Source organism: Petaurus breviceps, unplaced genomic scaffold (assembly GCF_028583685.1).
Source record: "Petaurus breviceps papuanus isolate PSGF00001 unplaced genomic scaffold, PetGlider_PUasm1.0 208, whole genome shotgun sequence".
NCBI lineage: Eukaryota > Metazoa > Chordata > Mammalia > Diprotodontia > Petauridae > Petaurus > Petaurus breviceps.
Window position 1 is genome coordinate 29630463 of NW_027185852.1, and position 23796 is coordinate 29654258.

Below are 23796 nucleotides of genomic sequence, written 5' to 3' on the forward strand. Positions count from 1 at the left end.
AGCTCTGAAGATTCCTCTCATTCACTGTGGTAAAGGGGTCAAAGGGAAGCCATTAGATGAAAACAGCACCTCAGGAAGGCCCCTTTGTCCGTCATGTGTCTCAATGAGACTGTTGGTCTGGGGTTTGTGTTAACAAACAGACAAGACCAGATCTTGCAGCACCTCCACAAGAACTGCTGGTGTTTGATGGGAACCATATTTCATATGCATTTCTACCAAAACAAAAAAAAAACTGGATGCATCATTCCATAGGGAAATATTCCATACACACTCAATTCTTCCCTTCCCCCTCTCACAGGAGGTGCCATTACTTGAGAACTACATCAAGACCTTTTGCTTCACTAAGAGAGCCTTGGCCAATTCTCCATTGGTAAACATGGTCTCTGATGATCTGTGGCCTTCTGGCAGAAAGAAGGAGTTCCATAAGGAAGGAGTCCAGGTCAAGCACCCAAGTTGAAATGACCAGGCAAGACAAATGCCAAAGGGCAATTCCCAAGAGCATCCTTCAGAAACACAGGTCTCAGATGCCAACATATAACCAGAGTGTTCTCTGCCATGGGTAGAGAAATCAATCTCCAAGGAGCCACAATGCCCTAGCCAAAGGATACTTTGTGTTTTTTATTGGATCTTTTTAAAAGTCTTTATAATTCACTTATCAATAGCAGAAATAAACTTGTGAGCACCAGCCTAGGGACACATATAACAGTATAGTGGGTCAGAGTCTCAGGCAACTCTAATGAAGAGACCTGATCTCCAGAGAGGGGCAGTCACTAGATGGAGGAATTACAAAGACAAACAAGACAGCCTTTGTGAGCATGTGAAGGAGGTTCTTAATAGTCTGCTTGCTCATAATGGGCCAGGAGAGTGAGTTTCACTCAGCCTGACCAGGATGTTTAGGGCCAGTTCCTGGATAAAAATCTTTAATTATCAAAGTGGCTACAAATGAAAAAAATGCCACCAGAGTCACCACTATTCTCAAGGCTTTGAACCAGTTAGGATAATGGGGCAGGAGAAAGATTTCATTGTGTAATGCCACCCCAAAGCCCATGACCACCATGATGATGGCTTCAGTGAGTCCCTCAGAAATAAGGAAGGCATACCAGGAAAACAGCAGTGGGGCCCCACCACAGGCTAGATTCATGATGTCCGGCTTGGCTGGACTGTCTGCTGGCAGAGTAAAACCCCACCTGACCCCTCCAAGGAAAGACAGGAAGCTGGCTCCATAGGCCATCTGAGTAAATGCCAGTACAGGTACATAGGCCTTGGTCATCATCATGACCAAGGGTGGGGCCACAAAGGGGACCAATCCGGTCAAAGCCACATAGAGGGCTGGCTTTGGGGTGTCCAGCAGGTAGGAGAGAGTGGGCGGTGGCCTGGTGGGGACCACAGGTGCCTTCTTCTTGAAGCGTCGGGAGGAAGTGTGATAGTCTTTAGCCCCATGCTCGGACCCTGAACTGGATGCAGGAAGCCAAGGTCTCAGAAAGAAAGGGGGGACACACGGGGTTCCTGCCTTCTGCCTCCCAGAAACCCGGGCCACAGACAGAGAAGCGCTAAGGATCTGCAAGAGAATTAAGGAAGATGCTTAGCCAGGAGCCCCCCTTGAAGGCCGCCTCGACCCTCTTCCACTGGGACCTTGCTCTGTGCCAGGGTGATGACCCTCGGGGGATCTGCCTTGGCCCTGAGCGGCCAGTCCACGAGGGATCAAGAACTTCAGCAGCAGGTACCTGAGACCCTGAAGCTACTCACCAGGCTCACAGCCCTGGGCCTGTTGTCAGGAGGACCTGAGTTCAAATCTAGTCTTAGACACTTCCTAGCTGTGTGACCCTGGGCAAGTCACTTAACCTGTATGCCTGTTTCCTCATCTGTAAAATGGGCACACTTAAAGCACCTACCTGCCCGGGTTGTTGTATCCGTAAAGCGCTTGGCAAACATTAAGGGTTATGTAAAAGCTAGTTATTAACTATTATTGTTACTAAAGATAAGGGCTACCCCTCCCCAGGTCCCGACGGCCGGTGATCGGCGTAGCGTGCACCACGGGCTGACCCTCGGAAGGGAGAGGCCGCGGGGCAGGCCTTGCCTTCTCTCCGCCAGCCCCGATAATCTAGAATTTCAGAGCAGTTCAGCCCAACCGGCGGGACCTAGCCTTCTGTGCACGATTCCGCACCCGGGGTCCCCCACCTCTGCATGTGAAAGAGGCTTTTCCCCTGGTCCCCAGGGCCAGGCCCGCGGGAGCAGCAGACCCGAGGGGCTCCAGCCCCTTTACCTGGGAAGGGGCTCGACAGCAAGCACGGAGGAGGCGGAGCATGGTGTCGGCGGGTGCCAGTGAGCGCAGAGAGCTGCTTCCGTTTCCGGCGCTCCGGAGAAAACAGTGCGGGTGGGAACTCGGCCCGTACCCCATGGTTCCCAAGGCCGCTTCCGGGAACGTTGGGCTTCAGCGAAACTTGAATGGGAGGAGCGGAGTCTAGGCAATCCGGAAAAGACTCAACAGGCTTGGGACCCGGCTCAGCATCCCGTGACTCGGGATCACAACTCAGCCCTTAAGGAACTTACATTTTAACCGAGTCTGGGAGACCTGGACCCACCCCAATTGCCAGGCCAGGGAGAACAAACCGCCTTCCCCATTTTCCGAGTAGTCTTTGCGCATGCGCGACTCCCGAACCACAAGTTCCAAAAGGCAGTGCGGCAGCGTTTAGAGAACGCCGAGGAAGCTGGGACTAGAGGCGGAAGCCAATCTGCGGAGAGCGCATGTGCAGTGCTGCGAACGCATGCGCAACGTCGGCGCCGATAGGCTCTCTAGTTCTCTCCTCCCTTTTCGTAGTCCTTACCCCGCGCACGAGCGCGCGAGCCCCTACCCCCACGCAGCGCGAGGAGGCGGTGGTGGCGGCGGCAGGGGGCGGAGTCGGCCAGAGCGAGGCGGGTGCAGGAAGAGCTGCCGCGGCGCTGTCTCTCCCTGCGCGGACACGGACACAGACACGGACATAGACACGGACACGGGGCCTGGCCCGGAGGGAGAGCGGACTCAGGCCGCCCCAGCCGTCGCGCGCCGCCAGGTGGGGCTCGGAGTGCGGGGGCCCCAGGCGGGACCAACGGGCGGCGGGGGTGGGGGGGCGGGGGGGGCGGGAGGAGACGTTGGGCCGAGCGCGGCGGTTGGGGGAGGAGCCTCCTGACCCCGCCCCCAGAGCGCGCCCCCGCCGCGGGGCCGCGCTCCTCGGCCGCCATTTTGGGCAGAGCTTTGTTGTGGTTGTGAGGCGGCCGGCGGCAGGGCGACGCGGGACCCGGTGAGTCCGCGGGGGAATGCAGGGGGTGCGGGGCGGAACCCCCGGCATCGAGGAGGCGCCGCCTGCGGGCCACAGGCGGGCGAGAGCGGCCTGCCTTGCCCCGAACCCCGAGTCGGCCGGCGGGAGGGGGGGCGCGTGTGAGAGCTTCCCCTCCCCCCTCGGACCCGAGACTAGGGGGTGCGGTGCCGCAGGCGCGACCTTGGGAAGGTCCCAAGGCTGGGGGGCAAGGTCCAGCGGGAGGCTGGGCCCGGCGGCGGGGACAGGGGCGGGGCCCCCGGCCGGCCCAGTGGAGGGGAAACCCTGAGGCTCGGGGGGCCGGGGGGCGGCTCCGCTGTCATCCTGCTGTTCATTAGGGTCTGGGGCGCGGGCCAGCTGTCAATCTGCACGCATTAAGCACCTACTATGTGCCGACCGGTGGGCCATGCACTCCCGGGCGGGGGTCGGGGCTCGGGGGCCGCGAACGCAAGGCTCCGTGGGCAGGGCCGTCCGGCCGCGAGCCGGCGTTCGTGTGCCCAGCTTCGGCTCCGCCGGAAACCCGGAGCTCCCAGCTCGGGCCGGGAGCGGTGGGGAGGGGGCGTCGGAGCTGCTTTAGGAGAGGCCGGGGTCCGCACTCTTAGACGAATCAGGGCGCTTCTGCAGCCCTCGGGTGCTCTTGGTGAGACAGGCCTCGACCCCCGTAGCACAGAAGGGCGGGGTGGGGGCGCCGCGGTGACACCCAAGCTGGGAGAGAAAGGTGGGGTCCTGGAGAGAAGCGAGTAAGTCAGGAGTCGGTTTTCTATGTAAAAATCGTAGGTGTATCTGCATTTTTCAAGCATAGTTTGAAGAGGACAATTTTAAGTAATTGGAAAACGAGTTTGGCGTTAGGATCTTGGCAAAGTTAATTGGATATGTTGATACGGTGTTTTCCTAATTTTCAGGCTATCCTTAAACTACGAAATTGAGATAGTTGTGTTTTTATTTTCGTTACAGAAATCTGAACTTTTTCAGCCTATTAATCTCTAGTCATTTTCCTCAAAAAATTTTTTTGCACCTTTTAAGTTCTTATACTCAAATATCAAATAGACCAAATGCCTGTTTTAATTGAAGGCTGAGAACAGAACAGATGGTTTTGCCCTAAGTCAGAATGTTCAAGAAAATGGAAGGGGAAATGAATATAACCTAGAAAAGTCTTTAGGGCTTTGATTTAGTAGCTTATGCTTAGCACAATCCCTGGCACATAGTGGGTGCTTAATAAATGCTTATTGACTGACTCACTGAAAAGGATCATTTCAAAATCTCTAGTATTGCTTCGTGGGGGAGTGGAAGGGAGGGACAGCAGATAGTGGTAAATCTGCTCCTGGTTTGTACTTATTGGCCTTCAGGGTCAGCAGGCTAAAAATAGTTGATAAGAGAAGAGTACTTACCTTTACTGAATGCTTTTCTTATTTTGAGGATTGGGTTTGCTGTTCCTTTGTGGAACAACAGCTATAAAACCATAGTTTGCTATTAAATTCCCTGTTAGCTGTCTGTGGCTTTGAAACACTTAAAGTAAAATCCATGTAGGATCTATATCTACATGCAGTATCTGCCTTTATAGAGATCTTTATGCACATTGTAATTTGAACTCTACAGCCCTGGGAAGGAGTTGCTCTAGTTATTGCTCCCTCACAGTACAGGTGAGGAAACTGAGGCTCAACTATATTAAATGATTTATTTGCCCAGGGTCAAACACCTGGTAAGTGTCAGGGGCAGTACTTGATCCTGGTTCTGAGTCCAGTGTAAGTTCTGAGCTTCCCTTTCCTCATTATTTAAAAGGAGGCTTGTTTGGGAAACAAAAACCTACTCAGCCTTTCTGTACATGAGTGATTTTTGTCATTGGAATATAGCTGTTGCTTAAGAAATTATACAAACTCACATTGAAGTGGTGCTCTTTCCTTACACCCTAGTGAATTGTAGATAGTCAAAGAAGTCTTGTTATCCCATTTGACAGATGAGGAAACTGGGGTCCAGAAAGATGAAATTACTTTTTCAGTGTCTCAGAGCTCTGGAGAAGCCTGGCATGATGTTTGTCAGATGAAGAAAAAGTAAATCCTTTGGGGAAAAAAAATCAGTGAACTTTACAAGAGCAAGAGTCTTGTCAGAAGGCCTAGGTTGGAACCTCTGTCCTAGATAAGTCATCTTGACACCTTTTTTTTATTTATCTATTTTTGAAAGTTTTTCCCCCAAAAGCAAATATTTACAACTGGGGGAGAATCCCTCATTTTATAGGTGGAAAAATTAAGACAGAGTGGAGTCACAAGAGTAAATACTTGGTAGTGCCCTGGTCCTGGAGCCCAAACGCGGTGCTCTTAACTCCTCCTCCTGGCCAATTAAAATGGGAGTGGTCATACTCTGGATATACTGAGAATCTCAGAATTGGAATGGACCCCAGAGGTATCTTAGTCCTACCTTGACCAGAACAGAATTGACTGACATTTAAAGACAAATAATGCCCCAATTTCTGAGGAGGCAGCTAGTTAGTCCATTGCACATGTGGGTTGCTTTAATTGTTAGTAAACTTTTCTTTAGATCATGCTTATATGTGACCCATTCCTTCTGGGAATTTGGGGCAAATCACTTCACCACTTGGAGGGCCAATTTCATCAGCTGTAAAATGAGGTTAGACTATAAAAGTGAAGAATCGTGGAATTTCACAGTTGGAAAGAGAGCAGGCTCTGTCCAGGGCAGAGTGCAGCAGAATTATTGCCTCCCTAGTCCTCCTCACTGTCTCAGTTCATATTAGAATTTTTTTTTAACTGCTATTTCACAATGTTGACTTACATGGAACTGACAATCCACTGAGACCCTTGGATCTTTTTCAGATGAACTGCTATCTAGCTACTCTATTCATGATTGTGAAGGTGATTTTTTGGACCTGTGTTGTTTTTTTTTTTAAATTACATCTTAATACGTTTAGCCCAGGGTTACAGCCAGGTAGGGTAGTGTAGCATGAATCCCAGAAGACCTACCTGAGTTCAAATTTGGCCTCAAATATTTGCTAACTGTGGGACCTTGGGCAAGTCACTTAACCCTGTTTTCTTCATCTTTAAAATGAGCTGGAGAAGGAAATGACAAACCACTCTAGTATCTTTGCCAAGACAATCCCACATGGGGTCACAAAGAGTTGGACAAGACTGAAATGACTGAACAGCAGCTAGTCTATTGATCTTTTTTTAGATCCTGATTTTGTTATCCCACAGGTTAGCAATAACATCTATGCCTTTGTCCAGGTATTAATAAAAATATCAAGAAGCTTGGGGCCCAGCACAGATCCCTAGGATATACTACTACTACTATTACTTTTATATTTATATAGCACTTTAAAGTTTGCAAAGTGCTCTACAAATATTAACTTATTTTATCTTTTTGGTGTACTTATTATCTTCATCTTAAAAATGAGGATACTGAGTCAGATAGAATTGAAGTGACTTTGTCCAGGGTCACTCATATAGTAAGTGTCTTAGGTGGGATTTTAATTCAACTCTTACTGACTCCAAGTCCAGCACTCTGTCCACTCTACCACCCAGTTGCCTCAGAGATCTCTTTTTGTTTGAAAATTTATACATGATATAATATGCTTATGCACAGATTATGTTTTAAATTTAATATTACATAAAATTAGTTTCAGCATACATAGAGCAGATTATTGTACTTTATTTCCATTTTAAGTATGCAATAAATTTAATATGTTACTTTCAAAGCTATTCGGCTCATTTCCTTCTAAACTTCCTTTACTCTACGTGTTTTTAAAAAATCCTTCAGTGACCCTTTTTAAGAATAATGCTATTGCCCACCCCCCATTGAAAAGAAAAGGAAAATCACAACATTTCCTCCATGTATCAATCAACATGTATCATGATTGGAGGAGAGAAGGGAGCTTATGGGAGAGATGTTAAGATAAAATCGACAGGCCTTGGCAATGGTTTGGATATGGTGGGTGAGAGAAAGTAAAAGGTTTCATCTAGGTTTCAGGTCTGAATGACTTGGAGGATGATGGTACCCTAGACAGTAATAGGGAATTTTGGAAAGGGACCAAGTTTGAGAGGAAAGATAATAAATTGAGTTTTGGACATGTTGAGTTTAAATGTCTACAGGACACATCCACTTTGAGATGTCTAATAGGTAGTTGTAGATGCAAGATGGCAATTAGGAAGAGAAATTGGCACTAGATGAAGTAGATTTGAGAATCATCAACATAGAAATGATAATTAAATCCATAATAGTTGATAAGATCACCAAGTGAAATTTTATAGGAGGAGAGGGCCCAGGAAACCAGTATGATATTGGGGTCAAGGAAGAGATGGAGATGTTTGAATAGTGGAAGGAGCTCTTGGCATATAGCCTCAGTTTGTTGTTTTTTTTTTCAGTGAAGTATGAAGACCTCAGCTGGGAGGGGAAAGGAGGGCGTTGGGAGATTTGACAAGGTTTGGAAAAGTAAATCAGTGAAGAGTAGAAGCATTTCCTTGCTATACTGATTATGAAACATAAATTTGTTATGGACCCAGTAAGCATGGTTTCATGACCTTCTCCAGCTCCCTTAAGCAGCGTATTAATAGGATCAAAGGAGGATGTTGGGAATAATCTAGGTTTGAGTTTGGAAAGCAGTGATTCCAAAGTGAAGGATAAGGTAAGATAGCTGAACTAATTCACTAAGGGGTCAAGATAAAGAAGAGAAAAAAGTTGTAACTAGTTCGGGGTGATGACCAGAGTCAAAACTGAGGGGCAGGCTATAGGAGATCTTGGTGAGAAATAAGATGTTAGGGTTCATAAGGCAGAAGGAAAGATAGATTGATACAAGGTTACAATCAGAAAAAGGAATTTCAGTTCTTGAACATGGAAGTAGAACATTTTGTTGGTGAAAGCAACGTCATAATCTCTGAATAGCTGAGGTAAAGTGGAAGAGTAGCTCAGGGAAAATGAGGAGGTTGAGGAACTAGAAAGTTAGGGAATTTAAGAGGCTATCCTGAATGCTATCATGAATGCCAAGGTTCCATAGTATATCAGTGCAAGAGGTGATGATGAGAGAGATGCTGGGAGCCAGGAACTAAACTCAAAGAAGGAAGGAGAATGTCATGAAGGTCACCAGGATCTGAAGCAATTTGGAATTATGCCAAAAGGGACTTTCAGTTATAATGTTGTAACAGGTAATAAAGATGCCCAGTTCTCTCACATAAACTCTAGCAAACAGCTTTAAAAGTTTCTAAAATGTCTGCACCCTTTGACCCAGAAATCCTCCTGCTAGACATTTAACCCAAGGAGCTACAGACTAAAAGGTCACATACACTCTAATAATATAGTGACACTTTTTTTGGTAGCTAAGAATAAGAAATAAAGCAGATGCCTTTCAGTTGAGGAATGGCTAAAATAACCATTGCAAAGGCACTAAAGTGGAAGACATGTGTGAGCAGGAACTAGTAGACAAGACAGACCTATATGGCTGTACTGCATAGTGGAAGGAGGGAAATGTGTGGAAGGTTAAAAACTGGTCTGATCCCTTAACCAGATTGTATTCCTCTTTGTATCTTCCTCAAGTTGTGGGCCCAAGAGAGCTGTATGTTAAGGGTAAGGAATACTTTTTATTTTGGTAGGCGTGTGTTATAGCCTGGGTTGTTCCATAAGACTAGAGAAAGTCTCTCACTGGTTTAGCAGGAGGCAGTAACAAGAAACTTTCCCTCTGATATTTTAGAATACTGTGATAGGTCACTATTATTAAAACCCTGGACCTCCTATTATATGAGTGAGGGAAGAATCTATAGGACTGCCAGTGGTTATTTTTATTTACCAAAGTATATGAGGGAATTTTTTGTTGAGATTTTTCCTTGTTCTGATTGGGAAATAATGACCCATTTTAGAAAGAGCTAACAAAGGAGGTCCTTTATGGGCATTTCCTGAAGGAACCATGTTTCTCCCCAAATACTCACCATATATGGTGAGAATATGACTTACTCTTATGTTGGTACATACAGTATAGGATACGGCAACAATGACATTTTTGAAAAATGCTTTCGTTTTTGGAAATTTTGCCAAATTAGAGAATCTGAGTGTTGAATAGTAGTCGCTCTCTAAAAGGACTCCCCATTAGAACATGCCTGACAAGTATGACCTACATTAATGCAGATCAGAATTTTCATAATAACAAACTGTGGAGTTGCTTTTTCTTGGCCTCTAGAAGGCAGTTTGGGCAGTAAGGTGTGGTAATAGTGGATGACCACTGGGCCTGAAGTCAGGAAGATTGATCTTCCTGAGTTAAAATCCAGCCTCAGACATGTACTAGCTCTGTGACCCTTGGCAAGTCACTTAACTCTGTTTGCTCCATTTCCTCCTTTGTGAAATAAGCTTGAGAAAGAAATGGTAAATCACTTCAGTGTCTTTGACAAGAAAACTCTGTATTGGGTTACAAAGAGTTGGACACAAATGAAACAACCAAATAACAACAGAAGGTAGTATTGTCTTATTTTATAATAACAATTTAAATCAATTCATCAGCTTTTTCTTAAGCTCTCTCTATTGGGGGTGAGGTGGGGGAACTGTGGTAGGGACTTAAGGATACAAGGACCAAAAAAAAGAGACGTTATACCTTCCCTCAAGGAACTTGCTTTCTGCTGAAGGAATTTAGCAAGTTCACAGATTCTGTGGGCAAGATAAATTGTGGCAAAAAAAGGACACTAAATCAGTGGTGTCAGAAAGAGCTTCCATGTGGGAAGGGACACCTAGGCTGGGGCTTAAATAACTCTAAGAGGCAAAAGTAAGGAGAAAGTCCATCCCAGGGATAGAGGACCAGGTGGGAAGGCAGAGATGGAGGGTCAGTAAATGGTGCGTCCAATTAGCTAGACAGTAGAGTTTGGAAAGGGCAATAAGATTCAGGCTAGAACAAGACAGGTAAGAACATAATTTTGGAGGGCCTTAACTGAGAAGTTAGTATTGTGTTTATTTAGGCAGTAAGGAAACATTGAAGGTTACTGTGCAAGAGGGTGACAGTACAGACCTCTGCCTCAGGAAGATTATTTAGGGAACAGAATGGCTTAGAAAGGAGCTAGACTGGGTTGGGATGACTTAATTAGAAATTAGAGATGGTAACCCAGAGGTAGAGAGAAGACAACAGATGTGAAAATGTAATGGACTCGACTTGACAATTGATGGACTCTAGGAAGTGAGACAGAGGAAAATTCAAGGTAGAATATATTGATGACTGAGCATGATGGTTCCCTCAAGAGAAGAAGGAAAGTTTTTAGGAATGTCTAGGGGAAGATAGGAATTCCATTTCAGAAATTCTGAATTTGAGATGTTGATGAGATATCCAGATAGAGGTGTAATGTGCTAAAGCTCAGGAGAGGGATTGGGGCTAAATATATAGATTTGGAAGTCAAATCATGGGAACTGATGAAATCACTAAGAGATACTGTAGAGAGAAGAGTGCCCAGGACAGAGCCCTGGAGGACACCCACACTTAGAAAATGGGAGGTGTATGCTTATTAAGCAGAGCAGTCAGATTAGTAAGAGGAGATCCCCAAGGGAGAAAAGTTTCTCATAGTGATTGAGTGGTCAGCAGTGCCCAAAACAGAAAAGTCAAGAAGGATAAGGACTGCAAAAAAACACACAATAGGTACTTAAATGTGTTTGGTTGATCAATTATTGATACCCTTTGAGAGATTGGTGTTACTTAAATGGTTGGGTCTGAAACTAGATTACAAGAATATAAGGAGCAGAAAGTGGAGAAGTAGAATCAATCAAGTATGTATTAAGTGCTTGCTATGTGCCAGGCACTGTGTGAAGAATACTGCTGGGATACATAGAAAATAAAAAACAGTGCATGCCCTCAAAGAGCTCACTTATGAATGGAGGAGGCAACAGTGTTGTAAATATGAACGTAGTTGTTCATATAAGATACATAAAGTGTAAAAGTGAAATCCCCAGGGGAAAAAAGGCGGAAAGGCCCCCTTTTGCAGGAGGTGACATTTGAGCTGTCTTGAAAGCCAGTAGGGGGGGCATTGAGTAGGGAGAGCATGCCTAGCATGGGAGACAGCCAGTGAAAATGCCTGGAGTTGGGAGATGGAATGTTGCAGTGGAGTGTCTTTTTTTTGTTTGAGCAGCAGAAAAGGAGGCCAATGTCACTGGATCATAGAGTATGTGGAGGGGGGAATAAAATATAAGAAAACTGGAAAGGCAGGTTGAGGACGTGTTATGATGGACTTCTAAAGCCAAATAGAAATTAATATTTGATCCCAGAGCCAGTAGAGTTTATTTAGAAGGGGCTGATCTAGTCACACCTTCACTTTAGGAAAGTTGTTTTGGCAGCTGAATGGACTAGAGTAAGGAGATACTAGAGTGAGGAAGAGAGGACAACCAGCAATCATCCAGAAGTGAGGTGATTGGGCCTGCCTGCGCCAGGGAGTGGCAGTGTCAGCATAGGAGAGAGAGACCTTGTTAGGTAGATGTAGGAAAGCTCTATTGACAGAACTTGGCCACCAGTTGGATGTGAGTGGATGAGAGTGAGGAGTTGAGAATGAGAATGGCGCCTATATTGCAAGCCTGTGTGACTAAGAGGATGATGATACTCTGGACAATAGTTGGCAAGTTTGGAAGGAAAGTAATAACTGATGCTTCTTTTATGTTAAGAAGTTTTTACATTTGTCAAATATTTACTTATTGAATGTATCCATTTTGAGGGAAGGGTTACTTCCGTTTATGGTCCTTTACACCAAATTCCTTGTTACTTCAGCAGATTTTCATATCACAGTACAGTATTTGCTACTGTTGAATAAATGGGTTAGCTAGCTGTTCATATAACAGAAAATTCACATCTAAGAAAATTTACCTCAGTAATACTGGTGGATTCAAAGACAGTTCCTTTCCTCCAAGTGTTTACATTCTACTAGGGAGTTATAACATGATCACAGATAAGTAAGTACAGAATATGTATAAAATTCACAAAGAATGGGAGGTAGGGAGTCCCTGAAAACAGGGGGGCAGGGAGAATTAGGCTGAGTTTTGAATAATAGCTAGAATTTATAAAACTTTAAGGTTTTGCTAAGTACTTTACATATGTTATTTAATTATCATAACCTTGTGAAGTCGTTGCTCTTAAATTATCCCCGTTTCACAGATGAGGAGACAGAGGCACAGGGCGTTACCTGATTTTGCCAGGGTGGGAGGAAGGCAAGAGGAGGGAAAAGAGCAGTCACATCCTGACTGTGTACAGAGGAGGGACAGTGTTACATACTGGGATTGAGTCCAGTTTGGCTGAAAATACGAGGAGTGATGTGTGATCAGCCTAGGAGGATAGACTGGAGTCAGATGGTGAAGGGATCTAAATGCCACACTTAGAGCCAGTGAGAAACTTGAAGTTTCTTGAGCATAGAAATTATTTAATCATATTTGTGCTTTAGGAATATCAGTTTGGCAGTTGTGTGGGCGGGGAAGAGACTGGATTTGAGACTCAATAGGAAGTTACTCCATTGAGGACAGAGAATTGACTTGTTAGCCAGATACGGGGAGTTAAATGAAAGATAGTGGATAGTTGTTCACTGGATGAAAATAGGGACGTTTGAGGAGTTACGGTTTACCCTTTTGTTCAGCATTGCCCCTTCCTCCCTTTGCATACTTCTATTTCACCCTCCTCCTTAAAAGTCTGCATTACAGCCATGCTGACTGCCTTATGTCTGGACCTCCTAAGATTCAGAGATGTCTTCAGGACTCAGGAAGCTCCTCAGGCCTCCCAGCTGACAAACAACAAAACAGCTCATATTTGTTTTATATGTTCCACTCCCACTTGTGTTTACATGTTTTCTTTCCGTTTAGAGTGTAAAATTCTGGGAGTCAGAGTCTTGAGCTTTTTTCATTCTGTCCCCCAGTGCACCAACCATAGTAAACGATTAATATGTTTGTTGATTGATTAAGGATGGGGTCTGGGGAAGTCACCTATTTGTAATGTTGGGAGGAACCTCAGGGACCATCTAGACCAACCCATATGTGGAAAGAATCCCCACTGCAACATCTCTGATGAGAGGTTGTTGGCCATCGACTTGAAGATCTCCCAGAATGGCAGTCCCATAACTTCTCCAGCCATTGAGTCTGCTTTCAGACAGCTCTAATTGTTAGAATTTTTTCCTAGTATCTAATTTTAATTGGCATCTTTGCAGCTTTTGCCCATTGCTCCTAGTTTTGCCTTTTGAGGACAAATAGAACAAGTCTAAATCCCTCATCCATATGAAAGCAACCGTTCTGAAGACAGCTGTCATGGTCTTGCCTACCCCTGGTCCTCTCTTTTCCAGGCTAAGTATCCTGGTCATCCTCCTCTGTATGACCTCTTGATTATCAATGTTCTCCCAAAAATAGGGAAACGAACTCAACACAGTGCTCTGAATGTGGTCAAGCCAGGGACTGCATAGAGAGGGAATAATACGTTATTCCTAGAAGCTTTCTGTGTCTTTCAATGTAGGTCGAGATCTTGTTAGCTTTTTTTGGCTACCATTGCTGCTCTGTTTTTTTTTGTTTGTGTGTGTGTTTTTTTGAGGGCAATTGGGGTTAAGTGGCTTGCCCAAAGTCACACGGCTAGTAAGTGTGTTAAGTGTCTGAGGCCAGATTTGAACTCAGGTCCTCCTGACTCCAGGACCGGTGCTCTATTCACCTAGCCGCCCCCATTGCTGCTCCATATTGAGCTTATTGTTAACTATTTTTAAAAACACGTGAATAAACACAGATCCTTTTCAGAACAATTACTGCTTCTCCATGCCTCCTGCATCTTATATTCGTGGAATTGATTTTTTTATACCTAGGTGCAAGACTTTACATTTATTCCTAGTAAGTTTCATCTTACTAGATTCAGCCTGATGCCCTAACCTGGTCAGTATCCTTTTGAATACTAACCCTGTCATCATCCAGTCACCCACTCAGCTTTGTGTTATCTGTTCATCTGGTAAGCATACCATCTATACCTCTATCCACTTCTTTTATAAAAATTTTAAACATCACAGGGAACAATACTGATCCCTGGGGTACTCTATTAGAGACTTTCCAAGCTGACATCAAATTATTGCCACTCTAGATCTGCCATTAAGGCAGTTCCAATATCCCTCAAGCTGGAAACCTTTATTTCTGATATTTAATCACTATTTCCTTTATTGGTTATTCTTTAATAGTCTTGTTCCTTACTCACTGCCTCTGGAAAGGGAATGAGCCTTTCTATATTGCATATGTGTCAGGCAGGCATTGTACTAAACACTTTTACAGATACTATTTCTTTGGATGATACTTAAAAATTACATTTTTATAGTACTAATCCTTGCACCATGTCTTCATCACACTATATGTAGCTTCTAACTGGTCTGACTCTTAATTACCACCCTTCCTAAGAGGAAGTCACAACACTGTTACTTATAAGACTTAATATTGTTTACCAGATGAAATGCAGATTGCACTCCAAGCCTTTCGAGGCCTTTTCTGATCTGCCTTTCACTACCCAAGAGAAAAACTTCTCTTTCTATTAAGTTTCTTTTGCTGCTGTCCACATCCACTTTTTTACTGCACCAGCCCATTCTGTTCTCTCTAACCAAAATGCTCTCTATTTTCTTCCCTAGGAGCCCTTGCTTCACAATTAACTTTAAGGCCTAGTGTAATTCCAGCTTCAGCTCTTAAATTCCAGATCCCACAGCAGTCAATACTTTTTAAAAATTTATTTATGCCCTTTAAAAATTCTAATTATTTACCAATTTATGCCCTACCCACTTCTTGAATTCCTCCCATAACCCTAGTAATAACAAAGAAAAGTTAATGCCTATGTTGAAGCACTATTAGACAAAATATACAACATTCTGCAGTTGTAAGTCCATACTCTTCTACTGATAGAAAAATATGTTTCTCTTTTAGTTCTCTTGGACCAAGTTTGGTCATTGTAGTTGAAGTAGTCCTTGTTTATGTTCTCTTGCTTTATTCTTTGTATCAAATCATACAAACCTCATGTTTCTCTAAATTTCTTATTTTTGTTTCTTGTAAGAATATTCCATTTTATTTATACACTGTAGCTTGTTCAGTACTTTCCCAGTGAACACCTGCTTTGCTTTAGTTCCAGTGTTTAGCTGCCACAAAAAGTTCTTTTGAATATTTTGACATATAACCTTTCTGTGTCTTTCAATGTAGGTCGAGATCTTGTTAGCTTTTTTTGGCTACCATTGCTGCTCTGTTTTTTTGTTTGTGTTTGTGTATGTGTTTTTGTTTTTTTGAGGGCAATTGGGGTTAAGTGGCTTGCCCAAAGTCACACGGCTAGTAAGTGTGTTAAGTGTCTGAGGCCAGATTTGAACTCGGGTCCTCTTGACTCCAGGTCCATTAATGGGACAAGGGGACTGCTAGGCCAGAAGGTATAAATAGGTTAGTGATTTTTCCTTTCTTCTGAATTTTTACCATATATTTTAACATTTGGTTATATGCTCTCTTGTTTCTATACTGTCTAATGAGTTTGCCTTGTCTGCCCAAATAGATAAATTGTCATTGCTTTGAGGACAAAGAACATGCCTTATTCTTACTAGGGTTACTCCTAAAATAACTGTCTTCTACAATACCAAGTGCAGTAAATACTATATACTACTTGACTTTATGAAATCATACAGTCTTGTTGGGAGGAATAATAACCCCCTATCCCCCATCATAAAATCTTGTCCTTGAATTGTCCTATTCCTCATATGTGGTATTCTCCAGTTGTCAGTGTTTTGCAAGGCTAAGTCAGCTCAACTTTTGGATCCCTTGTGGATACATATTATTGCCAGTCACACCTTGCCAAAATCCTACCCAGAATTACTGTTATTTTCCACTTCCTGTGTTCCTATTGACCAGTTTTTTTAAGGAAATCACAGAACTGTGCTGGTTGAATCTACAACATATTTATGTTATCAAATCTCAACTTCCTGGCCAACTCCACTCCTTTTTTCTCCCCAGCCTTGAACTCACCCCTTGGAACCAACCTCAGCTCTGTCTGATCATTGAACTTTCCCCTTGCCTTGCCTGCACTTAGGCCTCTGTGCCACTTTTTTGAGGTGCCATTCTCCTCTCTCCCTCCCAACTAAGTTTTTTGTGTTTCTCTGTATTAGAGTGTGAGCTTGTTTACTTGTATTTGTATCACCTGTGGCTCAGTAAATGCTTAATAAATGCTTGCTCTGTCTTGTAACTAGGGCCTTACTGTAGCAAGTCAGACATTCTGCTTGGCTATGCCCTCTCCATTGCAGTGGTTGCAGACCTTCTCCAGACTTCGAAGCCTCCCTGCTTCCACATGTCATCTGAGGATATCACCTCATACTATAAATATTGAGGGCCTGTCACATTACCAAGACAGACCATGACAGTAGTCTTCTCACCAAAGCTAACTGTCCCTGTAACTTCACCGTAAAGAAGCCAAGGATGTATTCAGCTCTCCACAGGGACAAGTGATCACTTGAGCCAAAAAACTTTTTGTTGAATCAGAACTGTTCCAGGTCCTGCTTCAAGTACTTAATAATCCACCTACACTGGTGTTTTTATATATATATATATATATGTATGTATATATATGTATGTATGTATATGTATGTCCTGAAGAATCATCAAAGATAACTGTGTAAATCGTGTGTGGCATCATATAACAACACAAAACCTACAAACCAGGGTATACATTTCAACCCATCTTTGTGCTTATCTGAAATATTAAACTGATACAAGTGCTTATTTCTGTAGCTGTTGTTTCTAATAATTAGAGCCTTTACATTTTGAACCCTCCTCATCTCTGCCTCCTGGCCTCTTTCATGTCTCAGCTAAAGTCCCACCCTTTGTACAGGTTCTCCTTAGTCTTCAGTGCCTTCTCTCAGGATCTCTAGTCTCTCCACTGTGTGACTTGTTTGTGCAGAACCATTTATATATATTGTTTTCTCACCCTCATTAGACTGAGTTCCTTGAGAGCAGGGACTGTTTTTACCTTGGTATCCCCCATACTAAGCACTATGCGTGGCACATCACGTGTTTCATGGCCTTCTTTTTTTGGGCCTTGACTGAATAAATTAGACACATTAAAGTTCTTAAAGGCAGACAAAGAGCTCTGCCTTAGGTAATATTTTTCCTGCAGATGTCACTTTATCAGAGAAACCAGCTGCAAAGAATTTCCCCCATTTGCCCATTTCCTTTCTAGTTTTAATTACATGAGACTGTACAAAAACTTTTATTTCCTATAATCAAAATTGTTTATTTTACCTTATTTGATTCTTTTGCTTAGTTGGTCATGAACTCTCCCCCCATCCATATATCTGAAAAGTAATTTCTTCTTTTATCTTCTCATTTGTTATCATCTCTTTGTCTAAGCGATGTATCCATTTGGAGCTTTTCTAGGTATAGAGTGTGAGGTATTGGTCTACTCCTAATCCCTTTTTAAAAAAATCCTGTTTTTTTTTCCATTGAATTTTCTTCTAAACCTAGATGCATTAATTTTGTTTGTGCAGAAGTCTTTCAGTTTCATATGATGGAAGTTATTCATTTTATCATTTGTAATTGCCTGTATCCCATGTTTCATCTTCTATCCATAGTTGTGAAAGTTATATAGATGATCTTAATTTTTTACATAGTATGATCTTTAATATTAAGGACATATATTCATTTTTAATTTATTGTGTGATATGGCATGAGATGTTGGTCCAAGGCTAATTTTTGCCAGACTACTTTCCAGTATTTCCATCAGTTTTTAAACAAATAAGGAGTTCTTTGCTAAATAATTTGTTTTCCAATTTATTTTTATTTCATTTTATTTGTTGAGGGATAGGCGGTTGGGTTTAAGTGACTTGCCCAGCGTCACCCAGCTAGTAAGTGTCTGAGGTTGGATTTGAGCTCAGGTCCTCCTGACTCTGGGACCAAATGCTCTATCTACTGTACCACCTAGCTGCCTCATTTTCCAATTTATTGAGCACTGGGTTATTGAGTTCCATTGTTTCTGAATCTCTTTTATTTAGGTCAGTTTTAGTTCTTTTGATCTACCTCTCCATTTTTTAACCAGTACCAAATGGTTTTTATGACTGCTGTTTCTATAATATCCCTTGAAGTCTGGATATAGTGGTCCTCTTTCATCCTGCCTCTTTTTCACTGTTTCCCTTGATATTTGACATTTTATTTTTCCAAATACATTTTATCAAATTCCATAAATTATACTTTTGATAATTTGATTTTTTATAACATTAAAACTAAATCAGCTTTTTTGGTATTGTCATTTTTTTCTGTGGCCTTACCCCAGCCACAAGTACCAAAAATTTCCCCAGCTGTTTAAGCTGTTTTTTACTTCTCTGAGGAACTCTTCGTCATTTAATCTATACGAGTATTTTGTATTCCCAAATACTTTGCATGAGTTTTTAAAAGGTCCTTCTGTGCCTATACTAATGAATATGTTGTACTTTGTCATAGACTTTCTCTGCATTTATTGAGATAGTCATGTGTCTAGCTGTATTTTGGCTTTAATTATATTGATTGTTTTCCTAATATTGAACCATCCTTGCTTCCCTGATATAAATCCAACTTGGTCAAAATGAATGATTTCTTGGAGGAATCGCTATAATCTGATAGAATTTTACTTAAAATTTTTTAATCAGTTATTCATTAATGATGTTGGTCTGTGGTTTTTCTGTGCCTTATCCTTCCTTGGTTTATATCCCCTATTATTTATCTCATAAAAGGAATTTGGTTGAGTGCTTTCTTTCTCATTTTTTGAGAATAATTTGTATTGTATTGTTATAGTTCTTTAAAGTTGGGGTTTTTTTTTTTTGGAGGGGGAAAGGTTAGGGCAGCTGAGGTTAAGTGACTTGCCCAAGATCACATGGCTAATTTTACATTAAAGTGTCTGAGGCCGGATTTGAACTCAGGTCCTCCTGACTCCAGGGCCGGTGCTCTATTCACTGTGCCACCTAGCCGCCCCATTCTTTACAGTTTTGATAGAATTTTCCTATTAATCCACCAGAACCAAGAGTTTTTCCTTTGGTAGTTTCTGTACAGCTAGTTCTGTTTCTTTTCTAAGATTGAATTATTTAAGATGTTTATTTGGTCTTTTGATTATTTTGTATATTTTTGAAGGTATTCCTCTATCTCTTTTCTTGTTTTGTTTTCATATGACTGTATAATAAGGCTTTTTTTTTTCTTTTTTTTTTGCCTTTTGGATGGCAGTTGGGGTTAAGTAGCTTGCCCAAGGTTACACAGCTAGTTTTTTTGTGTGGGTGTTAAGTGTCTGAGGCCTGAACCGAACTCGGGTCCTCCTGACTCCAGGGCTGTGCTTTACTCACTGTGGCACCTAGCCGATAATAAGGCTTTTTTAGTCGTGTTTACTTGTTGATTTTGTAATATTTTAACTACAAATCCAGTTCATTAATACTCTCCTGTTTTAATATATGGGTTTTTTTTTGCTGTTTTTTCCCTAAAGACTTCTTTATCTACATCCCACAAATTTCACAAATTTTAGTATGTTCTTGTCACATTGTCATTTTCTTTTGCATAATTATTGTTTTCTGTTATTTTTTTCCTTTGACATACCCATTATTTAGGATTTCATTGTTGTGTTCTTCTCAACCCTCACCCCTGCCCCTATGTGTCTCTATATTGCCCTTTGTATGGTAATAATTTTTAATTCTTTGGAAGCTACTTTACTCCATGTCTCATTGTCATGCAGCAATGGGTCTGTGTCTTTTGTTTATGTCCTGTCAACTGATGACCATTCTTACTGTTTTATGGTCTGTAAAGGACATATTTACTATTTCTGTCTTTTTACATTTATTTGCAGTATCCTATCAGTGCGGTGTTTTTTTTTTTTTAAGTTCCATGTGGTGTTTTTATATATATATATAATTTTTTTTGTGGAGGGGGGAAGGCAGGGCAGTTGAGGTTAAGTGACTTTCCCAGGGTCAATCGGCTAGTAAGTGTCTGAGGCTAGATTTGAACTCAGGTCCTCCTTACTCCAGGGCCGGTGCTCTATTCACTGTGCCACCTAGCCACCCTGGTGTTTATATTCTTTATCTTGTAAATATTGTATTCTTGTAAATATCTATTTACAAGATGCTATAAATCTGTTAGCTCTAGTTTGTCCAATTCTGTATTTTCCCTTTGGTTTATCTTTCTATTCGACTATCTAAAACAGAGGGACAAGAAAATCTCCTACCACTATAATATTGCTGTCTTTGTCCTGTAATTAAATTAATTTTGTCTGTGATTTAGTAGGTACCATAGCAGAGAAGGCTTTATTTAAATGCCATACTAAGGTTTTTTGTCTAAGAGGTAGAAGGGAGCCACTGAATATTTTTTTGTATAGAGGAGTAACATGCAGTAAATCTGTATCCAGTTAGGTAGCTTGGAGAGACAAAAGACTGAAAAAAAAGAGTCTCCTTGGGAGACCATCTCAGTAGCCAAGGTTAGAGGTTAGAGGCTCCTGAAATAGGGTAGAGGCTGTGTGACTAGAGGGAGGGAGTAGGAAAAATGAAGATGAGAAACTGATGGATGGTGGTCCCCCAAAAGAAACATGGAACTTTTGAAGAGGGGAGGAGTTGGTGGAAAACAGAATGAGTTTCATTCTAAATATGTTTATTTTGAGTAGCCTATTGAGCATTCAAAGGAGAGGAATTTAGGAGAAAGAGGTTTGGGCTATAGGCATAGTTGTGGACATTGGTAAATCAGTGTACCATTCACCTCTTTATCTTTTGGTCAAATGAGATGAGTAATAAATGAAACCAGCATCTTATTAAGAACTGATTATATGGAAGACATTGAAGATATAGTTTAAAAAAACAAAACCAAATTCCTGTTTTCAAAGAGCTGATATTCTAATAGGGAAAATAGCATGTACATGAATGAATATAAAATATATACATAGTAGGAGGTGACAAGATGATGCCATAGTGCACAAATGCTGGGCTATGAGTCAGGAAAACTCATCTTCCTGAGTTCAAATCCAGCCTCAGACACTTACTAGCTGTGGGACCCTGGGCAAGTCACTTCACCCTATTTGCCTCCTCTGTAAAATGAGCAGGATAAGGAAATAGCAAACCACTCCAATTATCTTTGCCAAGAAATACCCCAAATGGTCTCACAGTCGACCACAATTGAAAATTAATGAGCAATAATATATACAAAGTAATTTCAGTGTAGGAGGCAGAATAAGCCCTAACTAGGGCAATGAGGAAGGGCCTCTTGAAAGAGGTGAAATTTAAACTATGCTTTGAAAGAGTCTGATGGGAGGAGGGAAGAGCTTTCACCAGGTCCCATACCTTGATGTATGACAAGGCTACCTCCTTTTCTGGTTTTACAGGTCCTCATTAGCACAAGAGACAGGGAGCACAAAGGACATTATCATTTTTGATCAGGTTGCAAGTGTGCTGAGCCTACTATGCATCCCTTTCTTTATTGATACCTGAGGATTTTATCTTACTAATTCCTTTAAGATCCTGATGTTCTGTCTCTCTGAGCTTTATAGATGCCCAATAAATATTGCTGTTTCAGAAGTGGAGACAAGTGACAGTGTTCCTCTCTCTAGACCTTCATACAACCCAGTCCACCTTCTTCTTGTGCAGTTCTCAGTAGGATGCATGCTTATCTGGAGCACTGAACTTACAGGTCAGACAGTATCCATCTTTCTTCTACTTTATTTATTTGGTAAAAACAGAACTGTCTCTTAGTAATCTGTGCCTGAATACAGGCAATACTATGTCTGTTTGCAAGTACTATCCAATTTAGAAGCTGGAACATTTAGGTAATTCAGAAATACTTGAATGGATCTTTGCCCTCGTGTCTCTGTTAGTTCTCTCTGGTAATGCAGATTGCAACCCATCTGTGCCTGCCCAACCTGTGCAGTTCTCGCATAAGTTCATAGAGGGTCAGTCCCAACAGTCTTAAGGCCTTTCTTGTTTGCTTCTGGGATGCCAGTGGAGTACGCTGTCTACTTGTCATGTGTCACATTGGTCACACGACCAGCTTATCAGTTCCTATCATGTAATTCCTTGATGACATTTTTCATTCTTGTTACTCCTCTTCATAGCAACTAATTGGTTATGTGATGTGACCTGCTCAACCCCTACCCCTACCCCCATGTGCCTCTCTATTGCCCTTTGTATGATAATACTTTTTTATTCTTTGGAGGCTACTCTACCCCATAGAGCTGCCATGCAGCAGCTACAATGTGGGTCACGGACCATTAATAAGAAAAGGAGGGGGAGGAATCATTCTTCCCATTTCTTGGTGAAAAGGTGCTAGACTCAAGAGGCAGGAGACACATTTTTAGCACTTGTTTTGCATTAACTATATTTGTTACAAGAAAAGAGAGTCAATGAATTACTTAAAAAAAAAACAAATAGAAGAGAGCAGAATAAAGTTCAGAAGGGAACACAACAATCTTTAGGTCCACACTAAGTTTAATTACACAGAAAGCCCCAAGCTATATGGGAGGGGAAGAGAGTATAAATAAGAAAAGTTCACAGTATCATATACAGTCCTCCTTTTCCATTATTCTTGGAGTATTGCACTGTTTATATTTGTTTATTAAATTCATAATAAAGAAAATTTAAATTTACAACAATCTTGTTGATTGCTCACTTATGTATGTGTTGTTCCCCAAGGGTGACAAAGCAATTTCTGTTTCTCCTTCCCTTGATTTTCATCTTAATGTTCTCCAGCATGCTTTCCCCCCTACACCTACCCACATTCCTCCCTTGTATGAATGCATCTTAGTATACGATGTCAGTCCACCTTCTTTTCTCTTCCCTTTGACCAATTTTTTTTCTTTTGAATAATGTATCCATCCAGAGCCATGCATAGTGTATTCATGAGTTTTATCCCACCAACCTACCAACCACTGCATTTCAGTGATCAAATTTATCTCCTTATATTAGTTCTGACTCTTCTTGCATTTTTCTTAAACATTGAGCATTTGTGTATAAATGTATTAAAATGTATTAAATGTATTAAACTGTAAGTTTTACTACTGATTCTTTCCTTGGATTTTGTCTCCTGTGAACTGGTTATCTCAATTTCTAGTCTTCCTTCATCGCAGTCACCTTCTATGAGACCTAATTTAACATACATGACAGTTTTCCTCCCCTAATACTTTTTATTTTAAAAGAGCCTTTTTTTTCAGCAGTTTAAGACAACTCTCTGAAAACCTTGTAAAAAATGATGCTGACTGAAGTGAGCAGAACCAAGAGAACAGCGTATGTAATGGCAATAACATCGAAAAGACAAATAACTTTAAGTGGCTTAAGAACTGTGTTCAGTGCAGTGACCAACCCCAATTTTAGAGGACATGTTGATAAAGTGGTTTAGACAGGTGAAACCATTTTGACTGATTATAGATCTCTTTAGGAAGGAGTCTCTTCAGTGTCTGAGGGATTGATTATAATAGGAGCATCTCAATGGCCTCACTATCCACAGGATCGGATCCCCTTCCATTACAGTTGCAGCAAATACATTTAGCAGGCATATGTTTTATTTTATGCTTAGCCTGATGTTTCTTATCAGAGGGTTTTTAAACAAG

General features: G+C 41.9%; 2 protein-coding genes across 5 annotated transcripts in view; one reads left to right on the plus strand and one right to left on the minus strand.

Annotated features, from left to right (window-relative positions):
• Window positions 1-598: 598 nt before the first annotated feature.
• On the minus strand, window positions 599-2680 carry LOC138165395 (transmembrane protein 69-like). Its single transcript, XM_069093696.1, has 2 exons — window positions 2264-2680; window positions 599-1558 (listed from the first exon to the last, which is right to left on the minus strand). Exons 1-2 carry the CDS (start codon window positions 2396-2398, stop codon window positions 872-874), a joined length of 822 nt encoding a protein of 273 aa, XP_068949797.1. The 5' UTR covers window positions 2399-2680; the 3' UTR covers window positions 599-871.
• Window positions 2681-2840: 160 nt separating this feature from the next.
• The window catches only part of LOC138165393 (vasculin-like protein 1), an 80742-nt gene continuing 59786 nt past the window's right edge, over window positions 2841-23796 (plus strand). The window contains exons 1-2 of one of the 4 annotated variants that reach the window (XM_069093694.1): window positions 3226-3278; window positions 21745-21884. The gene's annotated coding sequence lies outside the window, so the exon portion shown is untranslated. Of the gene's footprint in view, window positions 3051-3150; window positions 3279-21744; window positions 21885-23796 lie in introns of those variants that run through there. The other 3 variants (XM_069093692.1, XM_069093695.1, XM_069093693.1) reach the window with 3 other exon arrangements.

What these genes read in the sequence shown, in the direction of transcription:
- LOC138165395 (XM_069093696.1), bottom strand. Translation starts at nt 2,398, where the DNA reads ATGGGGTACGGGCCGAGTTCCCACCCGCACTGTTTTCTCCGGAGCGCC. An exon ending in GCTGTCGAGCCCCTTCCCAG is followed by an intron (nt 1,559 to 2,263) that starts GTAAAGGGGCTG and finishes ATTCTCTTGCAG; the next exon opens with ATCCTTAGCGCTTCTCTGTC.